At 45.5% G+C, this 22,013-nt stretch overlaps 1 protein-coding gene across 2 annotated transcripts in view; it reads left to right on the forward strand.

Annotated features, from left to right (window-relative positions):
* Positions 1 to 1,273: 1,273 nt before the first annotated feature.
* SDF4 (stromal cell derived factor 4) overlaps positions 1,274 to 22,013 on the forward strand; it is a 71,165-nt gene continuing 50,425 nt past the window's right edge. Inside the window, exons 1-2 of one of the 2 annotated variants that reach the window (XM_088458642.1) lie at positions 1,274 to 1,356; positions 6,641 to 6,998. In XM_088458642.1, coding sequence (XP_088314768.1) covers positions 6,691 to 6,998 — 308 coding nt within the window. In that variant the 5' untranslated portion in view covers positions 1,274 to 1,356; positions 6,641 to 6,690. Of the gene's footprint in view, positions 1,394 to 6,640; positions 6,999 to 22,013 lie in introns of both variants that reach the window. The other variant, XM_088458641.1, reaches the window with a different exon arrangement.

Genomic DNA, 22,013 nt, shown 5'->3' on the forward strand with positions numbered 1-22,013 from the left:
AGCACCTTCCCCTGTTACCACCCACATACGCCTCATTCTGTCACTCAAAATTGCAGGCCCTCGCTATATAGCAAACAAACGATTTTCAGCCGCACTGACTGGTTCACGCATGCGTACTAAAAACCGTACGCATGCGCAGATGTGCAAACATCGCTCAGAACGAGCGTACTGCCGCTTACGAGCGGCTCTGAATGAGGGCCAATGTCCTCCGTGCATCCTTAGCAAAAATCTTGCAACTAATGTCCAGTGAGGATCAATAGTGATAGACAGGGAGGTAGTTCTGAAAGTGAGGTTCCACAAGGGTAAGTGCATGACACGTTTCTATACAGTAGGTCCCGCAGTGTCCTAAGAGGCTAAATGAGTAGCATCTGTTTCATAGCTCGTTTAAATACCCTTGGTAATTAAAAAAATATATAATACAGGTGTGTGCACACAATCCAGCAAATGGATCCACCAATATCAAATTTAAATTACAGATGAAATAGGGGCAATTGTACTTTTAAGTATTGTTGGTCACCTTCCAAATATCGCCCAGAAACATCCATTTCATGTATAGGGGCAGATGTTTAAAACCTTGGAGAGCTATAAAGTAGCAATCAATCAGCAACTAGCTGACATTTTTCAAACACAGCCTGTAATAAAAAATGAGTTAAAAGCTGATTGGTTGGTACTTTATCTCTCTCCCAAGGTTTGATACGTCTACCATTCGCCTAATATTGCTCGCAGACCCATAGGGCTCCAAGCAAATTAATGCAAATCTAGGCTCGGGTAGCAAAGGGTGTGAGATGCGGTGCCGTTGCCAGCGTTTAAACCTTTAGCACCTAATTGGATGGAGCCCCTATTGTGGTCCGTCAAAGGACAATCAATCCAACTCAGTCTGGGATGAACTTAAAATTTGGTCATGCTAAATCACTGATTTCTTTCTTTGGTGAATAGCATGTTCTTTCAGCAGAAATCACCCATCCGCATTTCATTTGTATCTCAGAATTATCACCAATGTACTGTATATTGATGGATCGGCTCAGCAGCAAAGTGTCTTTATAACATATTTCAAAACGTTGTCCTCTAATGATTACATGAAATAAACTATTAATAATAAATGTTTTCTGATAAATTTTATTGTAATTTACAGGCTAATGCATAAAGCCTACTCATCTCCTTTTGTACAGTCACTCTCCTCTCATCTGTGCTAACTAGCTCAAAACACAAGCCACGATGTGGAGGTGGAACGCTTTCCTCTAGACACAGGCGTGTCCTGCATTCCACTTTCCCCCAGTGCCGATTACTTCCTTCTTCCGGTTTGCGGCAGCGCAGGCGCTGGGAGCCGGTGTTCGTGGCTTGGGGTGCAGCCTGCAGGTAAAGGGTGCCTGGACGGATTTGTGCTAGTGACAATGTAAGCATAAGTGCCCGGACTTGGGTGTATATCAGACCACTATGGGCAGGAGATGGCGGTAACGTGTTATGCATATGCGGAGTCATCACACATTTACAGCTGCCTCTATGTATGTTTCTCCCAGCACCGTCAGGAGATGGCTGGCACTTTATCTGTCACTAGTGATACTGTATTTGCTTTAAGCCTTTACCATGCCAGCCACTTGCCATATACATAGATAATGGCACACCTCCACTTAGCCTTTTTAATACGATATTTTCTGTAATACACAGGGACACGAGCCATAGATGTGTTTGTAGACATAATAAATGATAAAGTATTCTAATATGCCATTAATTAACGTGATTGTAGTGCCCCTGTTGTTGCCAGTGGGACTAATTGTTTTTATGGGAGGTAGTTGAAATCTTGACAGCTGGGATGCAGGCGCTCACAATGCTGCCGCAAAGCAGTGGGAGCATACACACGGTCAGATCTGTCAGATGAACGATTGAATGATTTTTGACTGCATTAAAATGAATGGAATCGTCCAAGTCTGACTGCAAACACATCAGATGTCAGATATCTGACCATCAGGAACGTGCATCGTCCATTGTTCAGGCATGTCAGATATGTCAGATTTTCCTTCAGAGATGAACGATTTTTTAAATCGTTATCGTTCAGATCTGAAGAAAAATCTGACCGTGTGTACGCACCATTAGGCACAAGGGGGGGGGAGGGTTTGGTTTAGGCACGAGGGGGGCGACTTAAGATACTTACTGACAGGTGTCGGTATCCTAAACCTGTCGGGATTCTGACCACCGGGATCCCAAGCGCTGGAATCTCGTACCTAACCCGTTATTTTTTTATCAGGTCTCGTGTTTAACATGAGAAAACAAACCATAAGCTGCAAATTCTGCAATGGATGTTATGTTACACATACATCAATGAAACTTTCAGAGCAAACTCATTTACTCCCATCATTTCAGGAAGTCGAAGGAGAACTATAACTTTTTGAGACTATTTATGTATTTTATACCCAGGCTAAAAAGCAGTGGAATATTAGAAATGTGTTTAGTGTTTTGGTGACTGTGGAAGACTTTACAATATATCAGATAATATTATAATTCCACACCTTTGTGAGCTATTGAATATGGTTGTTCATATCAAATCCATACCACAGATCCAAAATGGGGACAAAATGGGAGAACAGAGGGAAAGAGGGGTATGGGCTCAGAAGGAATGACATTTTGGAGGTGTACATGCAGCTGAGATGGCTTATCCATTAGGAAAACAAGGCGATTGTCTAGGGCCCGCAGTCATTATGCTGCCCAGAGTATGCTAGCCCTTTTTCTAAGTGTGTTTGTGTAATGGATGCCCAAAGTATCTTGCCTAGGGCAACTTGGGATAGTAATCACGATCTGATTCTCAGTACAGTTCTGTACCTTTTGTAATATAGTTAATAACACTGTACCCTCTCAACAGATTGCAAAACATAAGTGTAGGGATATTTTTATTGTCCCATTTACTCACTGTACCCAGAGAGAATCAGAGGAGGTGATTCAAATGTTTTGCGTGTCCCCTGCTGGACCCCTCGGCTAGCTCCGACGGAGCAATTTCATTGTTTCACCATTTGGGCACCCACTAGTTTTTAACTTGGCTACAAGCACTGGGTTTAGCCGCGCAAACCAGCTAAACCTGTCTAAAAAGGTAGTTAGGGTGCCCAAACAATGGACTTTGCACACATTTCTTTTCCCACCTCAGGAGGCCGCGAGAAGAAATGTGTCCTCCCGCAGCTTTAGGCGTCCAAATGGAGCACCAATTCAGTTGCTCTGTCAGGTGCCCAAAACCTAGACCCCCCAGCATATATTTTTTTACCAACAAAGTATTAAAGACTCGGGTATCAGAATTAAAAAAAAAAAAAATTGTGATATAGAAACAGTTCACATACTTAAATGTATGTAAATGTCCCATGCGTCACACAGAGAATCACCCTTTGCACTTTCATTTTAGACTAGAAACAAGCTGTTTGTCCTTTAAAAACCGTTAATGATCACAGTCAGAATGTATAAAAATGTGCAATAAATTCTACTGCTTCTATCCAGACACATTACAGCACACTATAGGACAACTTATTCCCATGTTTCTTATTACACGTATAGAACAGTAAAATTAAAAAAATTAAAATGATCCTTACTTGGTAAAATATATATATCTATGTACCGCCTGTGGGGGTATGAATACACTGACCAATCTGATGCTGTGAGCCTGGAGCTTGCAGTGTCCTATTGGTCCTCCACTGACACTGATTTTCAGCAGTCAACTTTTACCCTTGCTATAATACTGAAAGGCCCTAAGGAGTTTAGGTGTCTCAAACTTTAAAGCTTATTATAAGGCAGCTAGACTCGCAAAATGTGTATGTGAAACTAGCCAAAGTCTGAGAGGGTCTGGGTGTCAATTGAATCAGAAAGTCTTATATTACATGTTATTTCTTTCTTGCTGTGGGTCCCTCGAATGACCCGACCCGGAGCATCTCTACATAATCCCAATATTTCTCACACCTGGATGTTTGGGATTTTGCTAACCGTTGTTTTTACACTGCTCAGCACCCAAGCCCAATAATCCCCGTATTTGACAACCCTGCCTTTCATCCAGGATGTAGTCCCGACTACCTTTCTATCCTCGCATAACGGAGGAGTTGACATTAATTAATATTCCACACATTTACAAATATACAAACCAAATTTTCTATTCCCCACACACATTTTTTTCAATATATTGACAAATCTGACATTTTTATTCAATAATCGCGGCTAACTAACAGACAGCTCACTTCTATTTTACGGGGTGTGAGCATCAAGGGCCTTTTCTCCACACTGTTTGCAGAACTTGTACATCCTAGTACTGAGACTAGGAATCCACACAAGATGGCATGGGAGGCTGACCTGAAGGAAAGTCTAGATACTGAAGACTATGGCGATTTATATATGCCAATGTTGCATCTAGCTCTATATATGAACGCATACAAAAGATAGCTTACAAATTGTTTTACAGATGGTATTATGGACCTTATTCAGAGTCGGTCGTGAGCGCCGATGCGCTCGTAACCGTCTCGGTCGCTCTGGAGCACGCTACCAAAGGGGCGGCTGTCGATGTTGATCGACAGCTGCCCCCGTTTGGTAGGCGGGCTGGGGGGGTGGTTTCCAAAACGGAGGCGTTCTTTTACGAACACCTACCGTTTTGTGGGCGGCCCCACTGACATCATCAGTGATGTCAGTGGGGAGCTTCCTGCTCCATCAGAGCAGAAAGCTCCCTGGTGCTTATGAGTGATCAGACCCAACCTTAGGGTCTGGTCGTAAGCCCCGATGGTCGCGATGGTGATCACCATCGCGACCATCAACCTGGTCGGTCGTAAGCTGTGGGTGGCAAGCCACAGCTTAACGATCGACAAGGAGGCGGCCGTTCAGGATGCAAGCGGCCGCCTTGATTCAGGGCGACCTCTTGCATCTAACGACCACCTCTGAATGAGGGCCTATGTCCCTTCCAGGTTAAACAAAATGCACTCCATAAATAAGATTTAGGCCTGTATTCAATTTGAGCGGACCCGTGATACTTTTCCGCCTCCCAGCCTTTTTGCCTACATCGCGTGTTTTGTAGGCGGATAAGTATCGCGCTCATGCCCGCGTATCCCCGTGTTCAATTTGAAAGTACTCGAAAACGGGACCTGGCGAAACTTAAACAAGCGGAAAGTACTGTCAGATTTGGGGAAAGCAGCCTGACATCCCCCAAAAGATGCTCTGACATGGGGGTTAGTTATGGTACCCCCCAAATTGGCTTGCTGAAGGTATTTGGTATTTTTAAACGGGCTCAATAGCTGCTAAATAGTTTTTCTCTATAAGTGGTGCAGAATAGTATTCAGTAGGTTTTTTTGCAGAAAATAACTTATCCCAGCAAATTTGGGGTACTTGAAAATGGTGGCCAGCATATTTTAAAGTTGCTAAAGTTAAGTTTAAAAAAATCTTGAAAAATCCACCTGGCGCAAGCCCCTGCAATAAAAAAACACTTGGGGCATACTTGGGGACCCCCCCAGAGTCAAGTTCACTAGTTTTTAACTTTGTCCCCCAACATTTTTTTTTTTCGCCCCCAAATTCAGTGATTTTTTTGGGGTGTTCTAAGTGTTTGTTTTTTAAAACATTTTTGACACAGTTTACCTTTGGGGGACTGTCTGAAGGCTGCACGGGGGTTCCCGCAATGTTGCACCCCAAAACCCCAATTCTGCACTTTTTTCCGCCTGCTTTTCATAGGCGAAACTTTTCCGCCCATTATATTGCATTGACTTTCCTCCTAGGCGGAAAGTCTTTCAAATTGAATACGGCGATACTTTTCCGCCTGGCGAAATTATGTCATCGGCGAAACTTTTCCGAGGATTCCGGCTTTTCGCTTCAAATTGAATACGGGTCTTAGTTGGAGATGCGGATATTGGAATGTTTCTGTATACATGGTGAAGCTGCCCAAAGCTTGATCCCTTTTGGAATGAGATTAGTAATCTTGCTCACTCCATTATGGAGTTCTATGTCCCTCTCACCCCTAAATCCTTTTGCTACCAATGTTTGCGGTTCGCTACTTAGTGGATGCATGGTAATGCCCAGCTGGGTCAAAACCGCCCTCCCCTCTTCCCTCCCCTCTTCCCTCCCCGTCCCTCCTTTATCCCCCATCCCCTCTTACCATTCCGACTCCTTCCTGTTTGAGGGCAGCCACCCCACGTCCCTCGGTTTCTCTCTATCCTCTATATTCTTATGCTTATCTATTCCTTTTTTCTACATCTCTTTTCTATGAAATATGGATGACACTTCCTTGTAACATAAAAACAGAATTTATAAAAAAAAAAATTCGAATGTTGTTTTATGTCTAATGCTAATTATTATTGTACCGCTTGTTTATTGCAGATCTCTGAGTTGGTCATTTGATTGTTGTCTCTTATCAAAACAATAAAATTTCCTTTAAAAAAAACAAATACTGAAGGGCCCAGGAAAACCAGTTTTGTCAGTTTTCCTGAGTGCTTGGCAAGTATGTACAAGAACTGGGTCTCACTGTATGTTGGTTGGATATTGAGTAACAAAAAAATAAAGTAGCCTTGTACTGATGCAGCGGATCAGCTCTGATTTTTGATATTGGCACCCTTGTACATATTTTTACTTTATGCATTTTATATATCTTAGGCTTGCGTGTTTTGTAACTACCTTTTTGTTTACTATGAATTTGCTATTTCAGAGAGAAAACTATTCTACAGTATTACCTTGTTGGTGATTTGGCGAAGAACGATGGTATCTAAGCAAGCATTCCTGTTCAGTCTGGGTTCTCTGTACCTGTCCCTCCTGTTTGTATTTCTCCTTATGGATGTTTATGCCAGGCCCGCAAATAATTCTGCCTTGAAAGATAAGCCCTTGGACAATAGAGAGGAGAATGAGATTATGCCACCAGACCACCTTAATGGAGTAAAGATGGAAATGGATGGCCACCTCAACAAGGAGTTTCATCAAGAGGTGTTCCTGGGCAAAGAGATGGAAGAATTTGATGAAGATTCAGAGCCAAGGAAGAATAGGCGGAAACTGGCCGCGATCTTTTCAAAGTAAGTCCATAGCTACAAACAAGAATCAGTCTAAACTCAAAGTTCAGTGTTTGCACACATAGGGGGGAATTCTATTAGCCTTGGGACTTATTGCGGGCTTTTAACTCCAATTATATCCCGCGGTATGCCCAGCGGCTAATGTACGGTAAATCACAGATTGTGGATTAAGTGCCAGGAGCTATGTATTTACTGCCCGTAGTTGGCCCTGAGAATGCACTTAACATGTATTTCTCTTTGCACCCTCCTGAGATGTGAACAGAAATCGGCGCGAAGTGCACCCTCTGGGCTTAGGGCCTGATTCAGAGCTGAACGCTCTGACCAGAGCGCTCGCTCTGAATCAGGGCCCTCCTCCCTGAAAATGGAGCGTCCTCTTGGACGCTCGCATAGCTGTGGGTGTCCACCCACAGCATATGCGAGCATCCATGATGATGGTCGCTATGGTCTTGACCATCGGGCTTGCGACGGAGACCCTGCGTTGGGGTCTCGCTGCTGCAAGCCCAGGAGTGATTTTTGGCTCTATCAGAGCCAAAATCACTCCCACTGACATCACTAGTGATGTCAGTGGGGCCGGCTTCAGACGGTAGGCGTTCCCATGGGAACGCCTCCGTCTGACAGGCATGCCTCCGGCACGCCCACCAAAGGGGGCGTGCTGTCAATCAACATCGACAGCACGCCCCCTTTGGTACGAGCCCCAGAGCAATGGAGAGCCCGTCGCTCCCCGGGTCTCGCGCATGCGCACAACGGAGCTTCCTCCGTCGTGCGCATGCGCAGTGGGGGAACATCGACCCACTTGCGAGCGTACTGCCGCTCATGAGCTGGTCTGAATGACCCCCTTACTGCAACCAGTAATTGAACAGCACTGGGCTCATAGCTCGGAAGCTAAAAGCCCATGGTAATTCCTGTGGCTAAAGAATTCGCCTCATATTATAGTTAATATTTACTTGACTAATTGGGACCGATTCAGTTCAGTGCGCTGTCACTTCTGAGGGTGCGAGGAGAAATCCCACTAAAGTTTCGGTCGTGGGGCTGTTTTCCGGCTTAGACCAGCGCTAACACCCTCGAGGCCGGCAATTTAGTCAGAGAATGCCGGTTCTTGCGACTAAACACCTGGCTTTAGTCGCGAGAACCAACATTCTCCGACTTAGGTTAGACTAGTCGGACTAAACCGCGAGGTGAATTGAATAGCTCCGGGACCAACTTCCCGGCTCTATTCAACTCTGTCTTAATTGAATAGCCCCCCATTAAGAGCCAGGAATTGGGGAGTCATCAATATTCAGTTAAATGACAATGACATACAACCAAACCTATGTTTCCTTTTTTAGAGCGGAAGATGTAAAATACTTCAAATGACTCGTAAAAGGTAGTTAACGCAATTTGAGATTGCCCTCATTGGTTTAGTGTGTTTAGCCCCTGAGAATAACCCAGGTCGAAGTGGGGTCTGACCCGTATCGCAGCCATATTCGACCCGACTTCAAAATCCCTGGTCAGAGCCAGGTTTGCAATGTGAAAGGGGTATTACTGTTTGAGGACAGTGTAAAAAGGGGTAGACGTTTCCCTGTTCAGAGTAATGAAAGAAATAATATCCAAAGAGTGTCAAAATGTAGATAAAAGGCAAACTAACTTTAATGGTATTGAAATGTATATGTATATTATTAGAGATGATTATTTGCTTAATTGGTGGTGGATGCTGCAATTGCAGAAATAATGACGAGAACTACCATTCCATTAGCGGATGGGGCAGCATTTAAAGATACCATGGATAACAGAATGGAGAATGTATTCAAGAAATTACATATTTCTACTGTTGCATTCCTGAAGTCAGGTATAGCTATGGCCTCTGTTTCTAGGACACTAAGGCTCTGGAGTGGGGCTATGCATACAGATATTGATGAAAGGATATCAAAACAATGGCCCTCATTCAGAGCCGTACGCTCTGAGCAGAGCGCACGCTCTGAATGAGGGCCGCCCTCCATAAAAATGGAGCGTCCTCCTGGACGCTCGTATAGCTGTGGGTCCTCCTGGACGCTCGTATAGCTGTGGGTCACCACCCACAGCCTTTAGGAGCGTGCAGTTTGATGGCCGCGATGGTCTTGACCATCGCGACCATCGAAACTGCGAGCCGGAGCCTGCGGTTGAGGTTTTCAACCGCAAGCCCCGGAGTGATTTTGGCTCTATCAGAGCCAAAATCACTCCCACTGACATCACTAGTGATGTCAGTGGGCCGGCTTCTGACGGGAGGCGTTCCCGTGGGAACGCCCCGTCAGGGAGGCACGCCCCCGGCACGCCCACCAAAGGGGGCGTGCTGTCAATCAACATCGACAGCACGCCCCCTTTGATCAGACACACGAGCGAAGGACTTTCCTTCGCTAGTCGCGTCTGGCGCATGCGCACGACGGAGCTCCCTCCGTCGTGCGCATGCTCAGTGCAGACCATCGACCCACTTGCGAGCGGACAGCCGCTTGCGAGTGGGTCTGAATCAGGGCCAATTTCTCTTGAGAAATGTAGAGATCATGCAGAAGGCTATTGAATATCTGTGTTAAGCATCCTTGGACACTGTGACGTATGCAGCAAGATCTATGGCTACTGGGGTAGTAGCAAGGAGAACTTTATATGTACAATTCTGGATGGCTGATTCGAATTCAAAGAACAGGTTGGCTACGTTAACCTATTATTTGGGAGTAAATTGGACTCACTGATACAAATGGTGACGGGAGGTAAATCATATCGGTCGTCAATATAGTAGAAGGTATTCTTCAGGAATAACCAGACAATATTTTCTGTAGAATTTCACGAGATTCAGGGTCTTATTCAGATCCGGACGCTCTTGAAGAGAGCTTGCTCCGAATCAGGACGTTTTGGTTTTTTTTTCTGTGACCACCCACAGCTTTTGCGAGCGACCAGGTGATGGTCGCGACCATCGGGGCTTGCGACGAGACCCTTGTGGTAGGGTCTTGTCTGTCGCAAGCCCCAGAGAGCTTCCTGCTCAGACAGAGCAGGAAGCTCTCCACTGACATCACTGGTGATGTCAGTGGTGCCTCCCACAAACGGCAGGCGTTTCTTCGGGAACGCCACCCCACCTGCCCGCCTACAAAACGGGGCGAGCTGTTGATCAACATCGACAGTCACCCCTTTTGTAGTGTCCCGGAGTGAGAGAATTTCTCTCTCGCTCCGGGGCTTGAACATGCGCGCACAGCACCCCACCATCAACCCGCTTGCGCGCAAGTCTGAATCAGGCCCTCAGTCCTAAACAGCAATGACTATAGGACCTCTTTGGAAATAGCAGTAGGGGGAAGATTACTACAATGGATTTATTGTATTCAGGACAGATGGGTACTGGATGTTGTATCCAACGGATATCGAATAGAGGGCCTGATTCAGACCCGCTTGCGAGCCTGAATCGGGCAAGCCGTCACTATGGGTCTCGCTACAAAGGGGGCGTGCTGTCGATGGTGAGAGACAGCATGCCCCCTTTGATGGGCGTGCCGGGGGTGTGGCTGGCCAGACGGAGGTGTTCCCATGGGAACGCCTACCGTCTGGGGCCGGCCCCACTGACATCACAAGTGATGTCAGTGGGAGTGCTTTTGGCTCTGATAGAGCCAAAAGCACTCCAGGGCTTGCGGCAGACAAGACCTTACCACAAGGGTCTCGTCGCAAGCCGCTCTAAAAAAATCAGAAGGACGGCCCTGATTCAGAGCGAGCGCTCTGTCAGAGCGTCCGGCTCTGAATCAGGGCCAGAGTTCTAGAAAGAACCAGAAATAGTACAAATTTGTATATCAAGAATGGCAATTACAAGAGTGGAAATGATGGCTATGGAAGGGAGTTTAGCAAAATTAATCAGCATTCTAGCAATAAGATGCAAAAAATGGAAAAGATCATACAGAATTACAACAGGATTCAACTCCTTACGGGATTAAGGCCCGTATTCAATTTGAGGCGAAAAGTCCGGATCCGCGATACTTTTTCGCCGATGACGTCATTTTTGCCTTTTTTGCTTTTACTCTGTATTCAATTTGAAAGATTTTCCGCCTAGGCGGAAAGTCAATGCAGTGTAATGGGCGAAAAAGTTTCGCCTATGTACAGCAGGCGGAAAAAAGTGCAGAATTGGGGTTTTGGGGTGCAACGTTGCGGGAACCCCCCTGCAGCCTTAAGACAGTCCCCCTAAGGTAAACTGTAAAAAATGTAAAAGAAAACACTTTAGAACACCCCAAAAAATCACTTTCATTTTGGGGGCGAAAAAAAATGTTGGGGTGCAAAGTTAAAAACTAGCGACTTGACTCTGGGGGGGGGGGTCCCCAAGTATGCCCCAAGTGTTTTTTTTATTGCAGGTGTATAGCAAGACGCTATTTAGCAGCTATTGAGCCCGTTTAAAAACACCAAATACCTTCAGCATGCCAAATTGGCGGTACCATAGGGAACCCCCATGTCAGATCATCTTTTGGGGGGTGTCGGGCTGCTTTCCCCAAATCTGACACTACTTTCTGCTTGTTTAAGTTTCGCCGTGTCCCGTATTCGCGTACTTTCAAATTGAATACGGGGTAAAGCGGGCATGCGCGCGATACTTTTCCGCCTACAAAACAGGCGAAGTAGGCAGCAAGTCTCGGCTCAAATTGAATATGGCTCTAAGACTGCTTGGCATGATCTCGTCATCGATGTAGTCTCTTGGGCAAGGTGGCACATGAGAGGCCTACAATGAGGCATATTAAAGTTCATTCAGGAAAAAAGTACCTCTTTGTCATCACATACGACTGAGACAAGCCACAAAAGAATCCCTATTCTGGTGGAAGAGTGTGAATCTTAAGAACAGATCAACACCACTGCTACAACCACAATACCTAGTTCTAACGACAGATGCAAGTCCATCAGGATGGGGAGCAGATGTGTCACAACTAGTAACGCAAGGTTGGTGGACTTCATTGGAAAAATTTATTTTCTTCAAATTGAAGAGAGATGCGAGCGGTATGGAAGGGGTTACAGTACTTCCAAGACTTAGAGGAACTAATTTAAGAATATTTCCGGACAACTTGACAATGGTAACATACATAAATCGTCATGCCCTCTTGAAAGAGGTTTCAAAGATCATGACTGGGCAGAAAAGTACTTGCTTTCCCTTTCAGCACTCCCATGTGGCAGGCAAGGAAAATGTGGTAGCAGACCTCCTGAGCAGGAAACGAATTCTCCCGGGAGTATGGGAATTGAACACAGTTCTATTTTGAGTAATAATAATAAGATTCGGATGTCCGGAAGTGGACTTAATGACAACAAAGGTAAACGCGATAGTTGGAAATGCAAGTGCGCTCTTCGCTTCCTATCTATAGAAATGTTTAAGTGTGATTTTTCTGCTGCCGACAGATTAGTGGCCACGTATAAGGTTAAATGTAAAGATTTATATTGCAGACGCAAGAAAAAAGTGATATGTACTGCAATTGCTGGGATTAGATGATAGAATATTTATTTGTTCTCATTTGTATTGCAAAGTTAAGAAATGTTAAAAACGGTGTGAATAATAGGCATTATTTTATGAGCACATAATAAATCACAATAACAGATACAGAGCTAAAATTACAATGCAATATATAAAAGCAAATAAAATTGAATTTAAAACGTTGAATATAAAACGTTTCTGCAGGTGGGCCCATAGTCAGCGGTCTTAAAGAAGTCAGCAAATGGGAGTTGAACTTCGTTCTCCCATAAAGGGTGTTTTATTGCAATGCTTTTTGTATTAAGAAATTTTCCTTTTGTGTACGGAGCATTGAGACGTTCAATCTCTTAGGTATTGTGTCCTTACCTTGTGTATGGGCGGCCGCCCTATTCCTTTTAAACCTCCTGGGGGTTATGTCAGATCTCCTAGTTTGAGCGCAGGTGTCCTGAGTTGAGCAGGTTAAAATCTGTTGCTGTCCGCTTCTATGGGTTTAAGCTGCAGTCTTCTCTTCAGAATAGCGGGAGTACTGTGCATCAGAGCGCCGGCTATTGGTGTACTTGTGCCGCCGTCTTGGTTCTCCTTTCACCCGCTAGCTAAGCTCACGGCTAGAGGACAATACCCGTGCAGAGAGGTGTGCTTGGGGGCGTGGTAATGCGTTTCGTCAGGCCAATCAGATCGGACTTCGTCAGGGACAAATTTCGTGCCAAAAGTGGTCTCCTCTTTTCACCTGAATCAAGATATTGTACTACCAGCCTTTTTCTCTCAGCCAAAAGATGACAAAGAAAGAGAACTACATACACTGTATATGGTTAGAGCTATCTAGATCTACATAGAGTAAATGATTGCAGAAAAACAAAGCATTTAATTGTCCTACCAAGTGGAATCAGACAAGTCTATAGTCCTACCAAACAAACCATTGCAAGATGGATAAGAAGTTTTTATCTTTGCTTACAAGAAAGAAGGGCTTAGGGTGGCTGAAATCCTTAAAGCGCACTCAAGTAAGTCCGTAGCTAATAAGGGCAAATAAGGCAAAGGCTTCAGTAGAAGATTTGTACAGCAGCAGCATGGTCATCTTTACATACATTTACTACTCCTTATGCATTGGACGTGTCAAGTGCTCATTTTAGAGATTAGGTGCTTCAAGAGACACTTGAATAAAAGTTATTTGTTATGCAGTATTAAGAGGTTTGGGTACTGCGCCCCCTCCCCACCCCCCTGTGTATATTCGCTTTAGTATGATCCAAGGTGTGGCTGCAATGGAGGAACGAACAAGAGAACATCGGATTATACTTGCCAGTAATTCTGTTTCTTTGAGAGACCCCATGGCAGCCATAGATACCCTCCCTCGAGTGTTTTTTGTAGGAACCAAATCAAAAAAACAAGAGGAAGGGGCTGGATTATATTCAGTGAGGGGGCAGTTCCTGAGAAAACTTCCTGTCTATACTAAGGGGAACAGGGCCTATATCCCAAGGTGTGGCTGCCATGGAGTCTCGCGAAGAAACAGAATTATCGGTAAGTATAATGGGATGTTTTCTGTTATTGAGGTAAATTGGTGTAGGAGATGGATAAGGAAACTATTGGGAAGATTCAATCAAGAGCAGAAGCCCCGCACATTAACTGACTGTCTGATTCTGCTTGTAGCCTATGGAGGTGCAAGCAGAATTAGCCTAAGGCAATGGGAAGAAAAACCCAAAATGCGAGCTGCCCCTTTATTTCATACGTATTGCGCTATTGAATCTATTTGTTTTCTCTATCAAAAGTTTGCAGAGAAGTACTTAATAGTAATCTTGTTCCACAACTTTTGTTACTCATGTAAGTTCTAAAGTTAACCTGCCTGTAGCTTTTACTATGAAGTAGAAGTCCTTTGGAAATCTGTCACTGTTGGCAGGAAAAAAGGTAATTGGGATTGGCAGGTACTAAGTATCTCAATCTATACCCACTATCCTTTTCCCTTGCAGTCAGAGCATTGCGGTGCAGTTGTCCTGACAGCTTGCTCCATGTGCTTGTGAAGTGAACCCATTGTGAGCAGTGTAGTGTTTTTCTATTGACATCCAACTTGTCAAACTTGATTGTGTTTGACACTGGGTTTAGAGCAGCACCGCACCTTATTTGCTACTTCACACAAAATACTGTTCAAACTCTTAAATACTATACAAAGCTTCTTGTTTTAAAAATAAATGAATGTACCCGCAAAATGATAAATGGGTGTGGAGTTCAGCATGAAAGTACATGAAATGAATGCTACATTTCGCTATAAAAATGATAGTAATTAGATAATTCTGAGAACAGAGATTCATTACTGATATTTCCTTAGTCAGTGCTTTGTACTCTGATGTGTTTAATAGTTCCATGAGTTGTAATAGGCTTGTCTTAGTGTTCCGAAGTAATGTAATGTACTAGACTGATGTGACCTTTGTCTGAGTCACTTGTACTTTGTTCAGGAGTTTGTGTTGTAGGACTGAGAGCTCACTTCCTGTTACCGTATTATTAATCATTCTTTTTGTCTTCAGTTTGTTTGTGTCCCCGAAATCCCCTCTAACCACCTACTGATGATCCAATGTATTTATATGACCTGTCTGACTGTCTATCTTGTAAGCAGGTGTGGATTAATAGGTAGATGGAAAGTAAAAAGGTCAACAGTGTCTAGATAGACACCAGATGTTAGACAGTCAATAGGTTAACACGCTAAAGGTCGACATGGTCAAAAAAGTCGACATAAAAATGGTCGAGGGGGAAAATGGTCGACATGTGATTTCTTTGGTTTTTTTTTTAGCCCTAATCTTCACCCTAACCCTCCCCTTGGTGCCTAACTGTAACCGTCGGGGTAAGTCCCTAACCGTTCCTTCTACTGCCTAACACTCCCTCCTGGTGCCTAACCCTAACCGTCGGGGTAAGTCCCTAACCCTCTGGTAAATGCTTAACCCAATAAAAAATTATTATTATTTTTTTTTAAATAAGGTGTCGACCATTTTTGTGTTTGACCTTTTGACCCTGTTGACCTATTGACTCTAACATCTGGTGTCTATCTAGACATTGTCAACCTTTTTACTGTCTGACTATAGTCCGGAACCCCTTGTGAGCACTGGCTGTCACTGACTCCCACTGGTTCATTTGCATTGGCCTTTAGGCCTAAAGAGCAAGGCTTTGGCAGCTGAGACACTTTGAAGAGCTTTCCTGTGATAGAGAAACTGCATTTCCCATTCAATTAACTGTAACAGACAGCAAACTGGATGCAGTCATGTGACCGGCGGACAATCTCGATGGCAGAATGCCGGCTAGTGATTATTGATAGGCATCGAAATACCGACTCCTATCATGATCCCGACGCCAGAATCTAGAACGACGCGGGACCGAACGAGGTAAGTACGGTCCGTGCGTCCTCATAGCCGCGCGGGGTCAGGGATAGGGCACCCCGTGGGGATTTAGGGTTAGTGTTAGGGGGGAGAAGGGAGGGTTAGGTTTAGGGTGCGAGGAGGGGGGGGGGGGGGTTAGGTTTAGGCACCCCGGAGGAAGGTTAGGGTTTAGGCGTTAAGGGGGGAGGTTAGGGTTAGGCACCCCTAAAGGAGGGTTAGTGTTAGGGGGGAGAGGGGAGGGTTAAGTAGTTAACTAACCTCCGTCAGGATCTCCGCTGTTCGGCCTGCTGGCGTCAGGATTTTGACCGCCGGGCTCTCGTCCGGCGGTCATTCATAACGATCCCCAGCAAACATCTCAGATTTTTTCTGCTTACAATCGGTGTTAACTCTGCAGTTTATTTAAACTGAGCAGCCCAACAACCTGCAGCCTCCTGACAGTAATGCCAATGGGGGCCTATTCATAGCAATATTTAGTCATTTACACAAAACACTCTCCTCTCTAATGAATGTAACGCTGAGCCAGCATTTCTTTTATAAATGTATTGGTACTTAGGACTTATCATTACTGCAGTGTATGCACTATGAAATGTATGCATGTATGTGCAGATAATGAAAGAGGACTCCAATAAAGACAATATACAATCTGCAACTCTCTCTCAACAATATTGTTTCTATGAATCAGAGGCACTTTGCAATAAAAGTTTTGCTCAAACAAATCCCCATAGATATCACGGTCATATGTATAGGTCTACACACTGCCCCTTGAGTGGGTAAAGATGTATAAGTAGATGCAGGTGTATCATTTATAGCATAAATATGCTGCAGATTGATATATTAAACCCAATTGTTGTAGTGCAGCTAGGAATCACTGTGTCCAGTCCATATATAAGCAGTTAATCACATAAACAGGGCTGCTGATATTCTCACCCTGTTAGAGCACCCTGTTCTCCACTTCAGCAGCACAATGTAAGGCACCGCTCACCGCGTCTTTCCCCAGAGCCCTGTAACACAACAGCGCTGCACTGTGGGCTCGGCACAAGGTGGAAGTCACTGCTCCTTTTCTAGAGATGGATGGCAGGCGTGCCGCTCCGTAGAGTAGTAATCTGGTGCTTAGCTGATAATGAGAAATATGGGTGCAATTCAATTGTTATATAGGGTGCCTAAACTAATTGGCACACAATGAAGCAATTTAATTGTTGCTTTGTTTGGGAACTCAGCTGTTCGCAGCCTCCTGAGGTGGCGAGCAGAAATCCTTCTGCCAACATTTTTTTTAATTTGAGGTGCTCTAGTTGTATTGCTTTGCATAAGGGCCTTGTCGTGGGAGTGGCCCACATGACCAGCAGTGGCAGCAGCGCCTTCACCCACCACTCATACTAATGTCACTGTGTGCCCTGTGCACAGACTGCTATGTAGCCAATCCTATTCAAGTGAACGTCGCCCAAAGCACCTCTTACCCACCCTTTATCAGCTGCGCGAATGGTGCCACACCTATCTCTTGCAAAGATGTCAATACATATTGTTTTTGTTATTGCTCAGCTTTAACTTGAAGGATCAAGATGAAACAAAGTGCAGGTTATTTTTAGGAGTTTCCACTACAGAATGATGAAGTTTTCATGGAAATCTATTTAGTAGTCTTTGCTACAACTTGGAATAGACAGACACCTAGGAGCCGATTCAATTCAGCACGCTGTTGATAGCGCCGGGAAGGACTTCCTGGATCTATTAAATTTAGCGCGCTGTTAGTTCAACTAAAGGATTTCTTCTTGCACCTTCCTGAGGGTGCAAGCAGAAATCCGACTAAAGTGCCAGCTGCGAGACTGTTTGCCGGCATTGTAGTCTGAGAAGGACGGTTCTCGGTTAAGTCGTGAGAACTGGCATTCTCCAACTTAACTGCAAGGTGAATTGAATATCTCTGGGACAAACTTCCCGGCGCTATTCACCTCGGTCTGAGTTGAATCGCCCCCATAGTTCTTATTGTATTAGTAAAGAATTATAATTATCCTTTATACATAACATTCGGGGGTGATACGGTCTTGTCAGTGAGGGTCCATTTTAAGGCTCACCAATGAGCTGAGGTAGAAATGGCAATGATACCAGTGAGTGTGGAAAATTATTTTTTTTACAAAGCATTATTGACAAAGTATGTAATCCCTTTCAAGTTTTCTTTACTGTATTATTAAATTTAAGACTACATTTATACCATGACCTGTGCATGAGGATATCTGAAATTATTGTTTTAGGGTAAAACCCATATAATTGCAAAACAACTGATTGCTTTTGCACGTTATCTTACATTGCACAGACAGTATAGTCATTTTGAGAAACCTGAGCCTACATACTCGGTAATAAAACGTTAAATGAGACTTCCTGTTGGAAGTGCTGTTTCTTGTGGTACCTTTACAAGAAATTGTACCTTTATCATTGAGGCAGCCCAAAAGCTGGAAACGTGACTGAGTCTTGTGTCTAAGCCTGAGGGTGGTTACAGAAAGTTCTCCCACGCACAGTTATAAACCTTGGTGCAAAATTTGCTGATCAAGGTGTTTTTGTGTGTAGAAAAAAAAAATGTAAAAGAAAAAAATGACATAGAAGCAGTGATCGCGGTGAGCGAAAAAAATTGTGTGTCCTGGGGACCCCTCAATTTAAAAAATCTGGGTCCCATCACATATTACAGGGGGTGAGGACAGGGAGCATTTGGGACAGTTCTGGGGGCAGGTAGCAGTTGTGTTAGAGGAGGTTAAGGGCAAGCAGTAGTTGGGGTAGAGCTAGGGGTAAAGGCAGGGGAAAGTTGGGGCAGAGGGGAGTAGGGTGGGCAGTGCTGGGGATGGGTAGGGAGGGTATAAGTGCAGACGGTTGCGACAGTGCTGCAAGGCAAGGAGGGGGCTAGGGGCAGGCATGGTTGGGGTAGGGTGGGGGTAAGCGTAGATGGCAGCTGGCGCAGTATGAGGGGGTTAGGGGGCTTTTAAACGAAGAGGGTTTTGGCTGAGGCAAGGTGCGGGAGCAGCACCCTTGTTGGAAAAAGTAAATGGCTGATGGTGCACAGTCTCAATGTCTGAATAATCCGGGATGACTGTGTGGTTTACACTCCTGGCGAGGCAAGTAATATAGCGGCCACCGGCTTATGGGTGAGTGGGCTCAGTGTAAAATCTTCAGATATCAGCACTATTTGTGCTGTGTTGAAGGGTACAACAGCAGAGGGTGCAGCGGGAGTGCTCTATCATGCAGCACCCTGACACCCCCCCCCCCCCCCCCCCCTATATGTGCTCAATGCTATAATTATAGGAGTAGCAGCTTGTTACATGTTATAATCCATTTTTCAGTATTCCTAGCCCTAATGTCAATACTGCCAAGTGTATGTCACAGTAATCCTCTGGAGTGATATTTATAATGTTTGCTAGGGAGCAGGCTTTAATATTGTTTATTACTCAGGGCTGATCCTAGTTTAGTGTGCTGTAAGCACCAGTGAGCAGAGGCTGCAGCAGGAGTGCTATTACCCATCGGTATTTACCACATCCGGACGGGCTGTTAGCTTCCATGTACTGGGGTGTGCAGTGTCTTAGGAGTTGCAGCTTGCTCGCAACTGCCGATCCTAACTCCGTGTCCTGGCTGGTGGAGGATGACCCGGGGGTGTCAGCAGACCTGAGCATGGAGGCCACACTGTCAGCCTACCCACGCTGTGCAGGCAACAGGCAGCTGCTGGAGGGAAATAGCGGCTCAGCTCCACCTCAGAGATCTGTGAGGAGAGGCCAGCGGCATCACGTGACCAGAAGGCAGAGGTCTCAGACGCCAATTGGATGATGAGACGCTCCTGCCCGTGGTCATTGGTTGGGAAACACTGAGGGATGTCACTGGGCCGGCAGCTGCGGCACACACAACGCGTCCTCTACCACTATGTCTGAGAATGATAATGATATACACATTTCTGCGCCCATCCTGCTATCGTGCAGGTTAAAGTGAGGGGGAGATGGTACAGGATGGATTTTGCGTTAAGTGTTATAATCCTCCAAGCCCTTCTAATGTCTCGGTCACCATGCAGAACCCTTGGGCTTCTTTTTCTGAGGTCCTGACATCCTTTGCGGGCCGTTTGGTGGTACCAGCTGTTTTCCCTCCTATGGGGTTACCACAGCAGTCTGTTATTCCCTCACAGGGATTGCCTCAAGAGGTTATAGCCATGCATGTACCTCCTGTGCCTCCACCAGGGGTAGATGTTCTCTCTACCACACCACAGAACTTGGCAGCCACCTCTACTGCCCTCCAGGCCATGTTACAGGGTGAAAAACCCCTTAAGCCTGCTAAGCGTCATATGCCGTCATCTCAGTCCACACTACGTACTGTGTCTGAGATGTCATCTGTTGATGGAGAATTGTGGATGCCTCTGACTCTCCTCCGCAGGAGGTAGAGACTCTGTCTAAGATTAATATTCCTGCTCTGATACGAGGTGTCCGTTCTGCCTTCTTCATAGAGGAAGAACTGCCAGGTACTCGGCCTAAATATGCCATGTTCAAGCAGATAAAGGAAATTCTGCAGAAGTAACCTTTGTCAGATCAGCCAGTTAATCATGCGGCGGCATGGCAATCTCCTGGGAAACGATACCAGCCTCAAAGACGCCTGGCTTACTGTTAGCCTTTTCTGGAGGAGCATTGTACTAAATGGGAATCACCTCCTGCGGTGGATTCTGATGTTACGCACTTAATTAAGAGTGCTACATTGCCTATGCCCTCCATTTCTTCCCTCAAAGATCCTACAGGTAGGAAATTGGAAGTTTTCCTGAAATCAATATACTCTTTCAGAAGCTGCTGCCCAACCGTCCATGGCTATCTCATGGGTGGCCAAGGCTATGGAGCAGTGGGCTGACTCCCTTGAGGACTTCTTCCCTACCAATGTTTCCAGAAATCAGGTGACAACTGGTTGGTAACATCAGAGACGTGGCCGCATATATTGGGTAAGCTGCTCTGGATGTCAGTCTCTTGACTTTCAGAGTCTCGGCTGCTACTGTGTCGGCTCGCCGATCCCTGTGTCTCCGCTCTTGGAGGGCGGATGCTGATTCAAATAAAGGTTTAGAAAGCTTGCCTTATAATGGTAAAAACTTGTTCGGTCCGGACTTGGACAAGATTGTGGAAACACGACTGCCAAGCCCAAGAAGCAGGCCTGGAGTTCAAGACGTCAGGCTTCCAAGTCCAAGAATAAGTTCTCAGCCTACTGGGAGGCCGACTTCAGTTCGCCCAGAGCTGGTGTCAGACCACCATGGACACTTGGGTAAGAGAAGTGGGCTCTCAGAAGGCCTCCCCACCAGTTTTTCTGCACCGACCTTCCTTCAGACAGGGACAAGGCCTTGCAGATCCAGAAAGCCATACAGTCCTTGCTCCAAGCAGGGGTCATAGTACAGGTCCCATTACCTCAGAGGGGGACAGGTTATTACTCTACTCTCTTTCTGGTCCAGAAGCTGAAAGGATCCCATCGGCCTATCCTCAATCTCAAATCCATGAACAAATTCCTCAGGGCACCTCGGTTCAGAATGGAAACCCTACATCATACTAGCTATGGAACCTGGGGATTTTACAGTATTGATGTATATTCGGGATGCGTACCTACATGTACCGATTGCTCCCTCTCACCAGCGTTATCTCCGGTTTGCTGTACAACACCAGCATTTCCAGTTTTGGGCTCTGCGTTTTAGCCTGTCTACTGCACCACGGGTGTTTACGAAGGTCATGGCTATCATGGCGGCCCATCTGTGGGGGCAGGGTGTCCTGACTGCTACCATACCTGGACAATGTCCTGTTGTTGGCAGGGTCTCCAGAGGTACTCCACCACCATCTGCAGCTAACGATTTCTGTTCTTCAGACACACGGATGGTTAATCAATTGGAAGAAATAATCCTTAACTCCATCCCAGAAGATGCTTCATCTGGGAGCCCTGTTGGATTCCCAACAGCAGAGGATCTTTCTGACAGCAGACAAGATCTCCAGTTTACAGATGTGACTATGCAGATGTCTCCACAGTTGCCGGGTGTCAATCTACTCAGTGATGCAGGTTCTGAGGTCTATGGTGTTGACATTCAACATGGTGGAATATGCTCAGTTTCATTCCAGGCCTCTACAGAAACTGATCCTCTCCAGGTGGAACGGATTACCCCATCAGATAAAGGCACAGATGATGGTGCTCTCTCCAGAGGTTCGTCTGTCCCTGTCTTGGTGGCTACAGACGTTTCATCTAACCAAGGGGGTGCCCCTTTTGGATTCCGGA

Source organism: Taudactylus pleione, unplaced genomic scaffold (genome assembly GCF_031769625.1).
Source record: "Taudactylus pleione unplaced genomic scaffold, aTauple2 ptg000845l, whole genome shotgun sequence".
Lineage (NCBI taxonomy): Eukaryota > Metazoa > Chordata > Amphibia > Anura > Myobatrachidae > Taudactylus > Taudactylus pleione.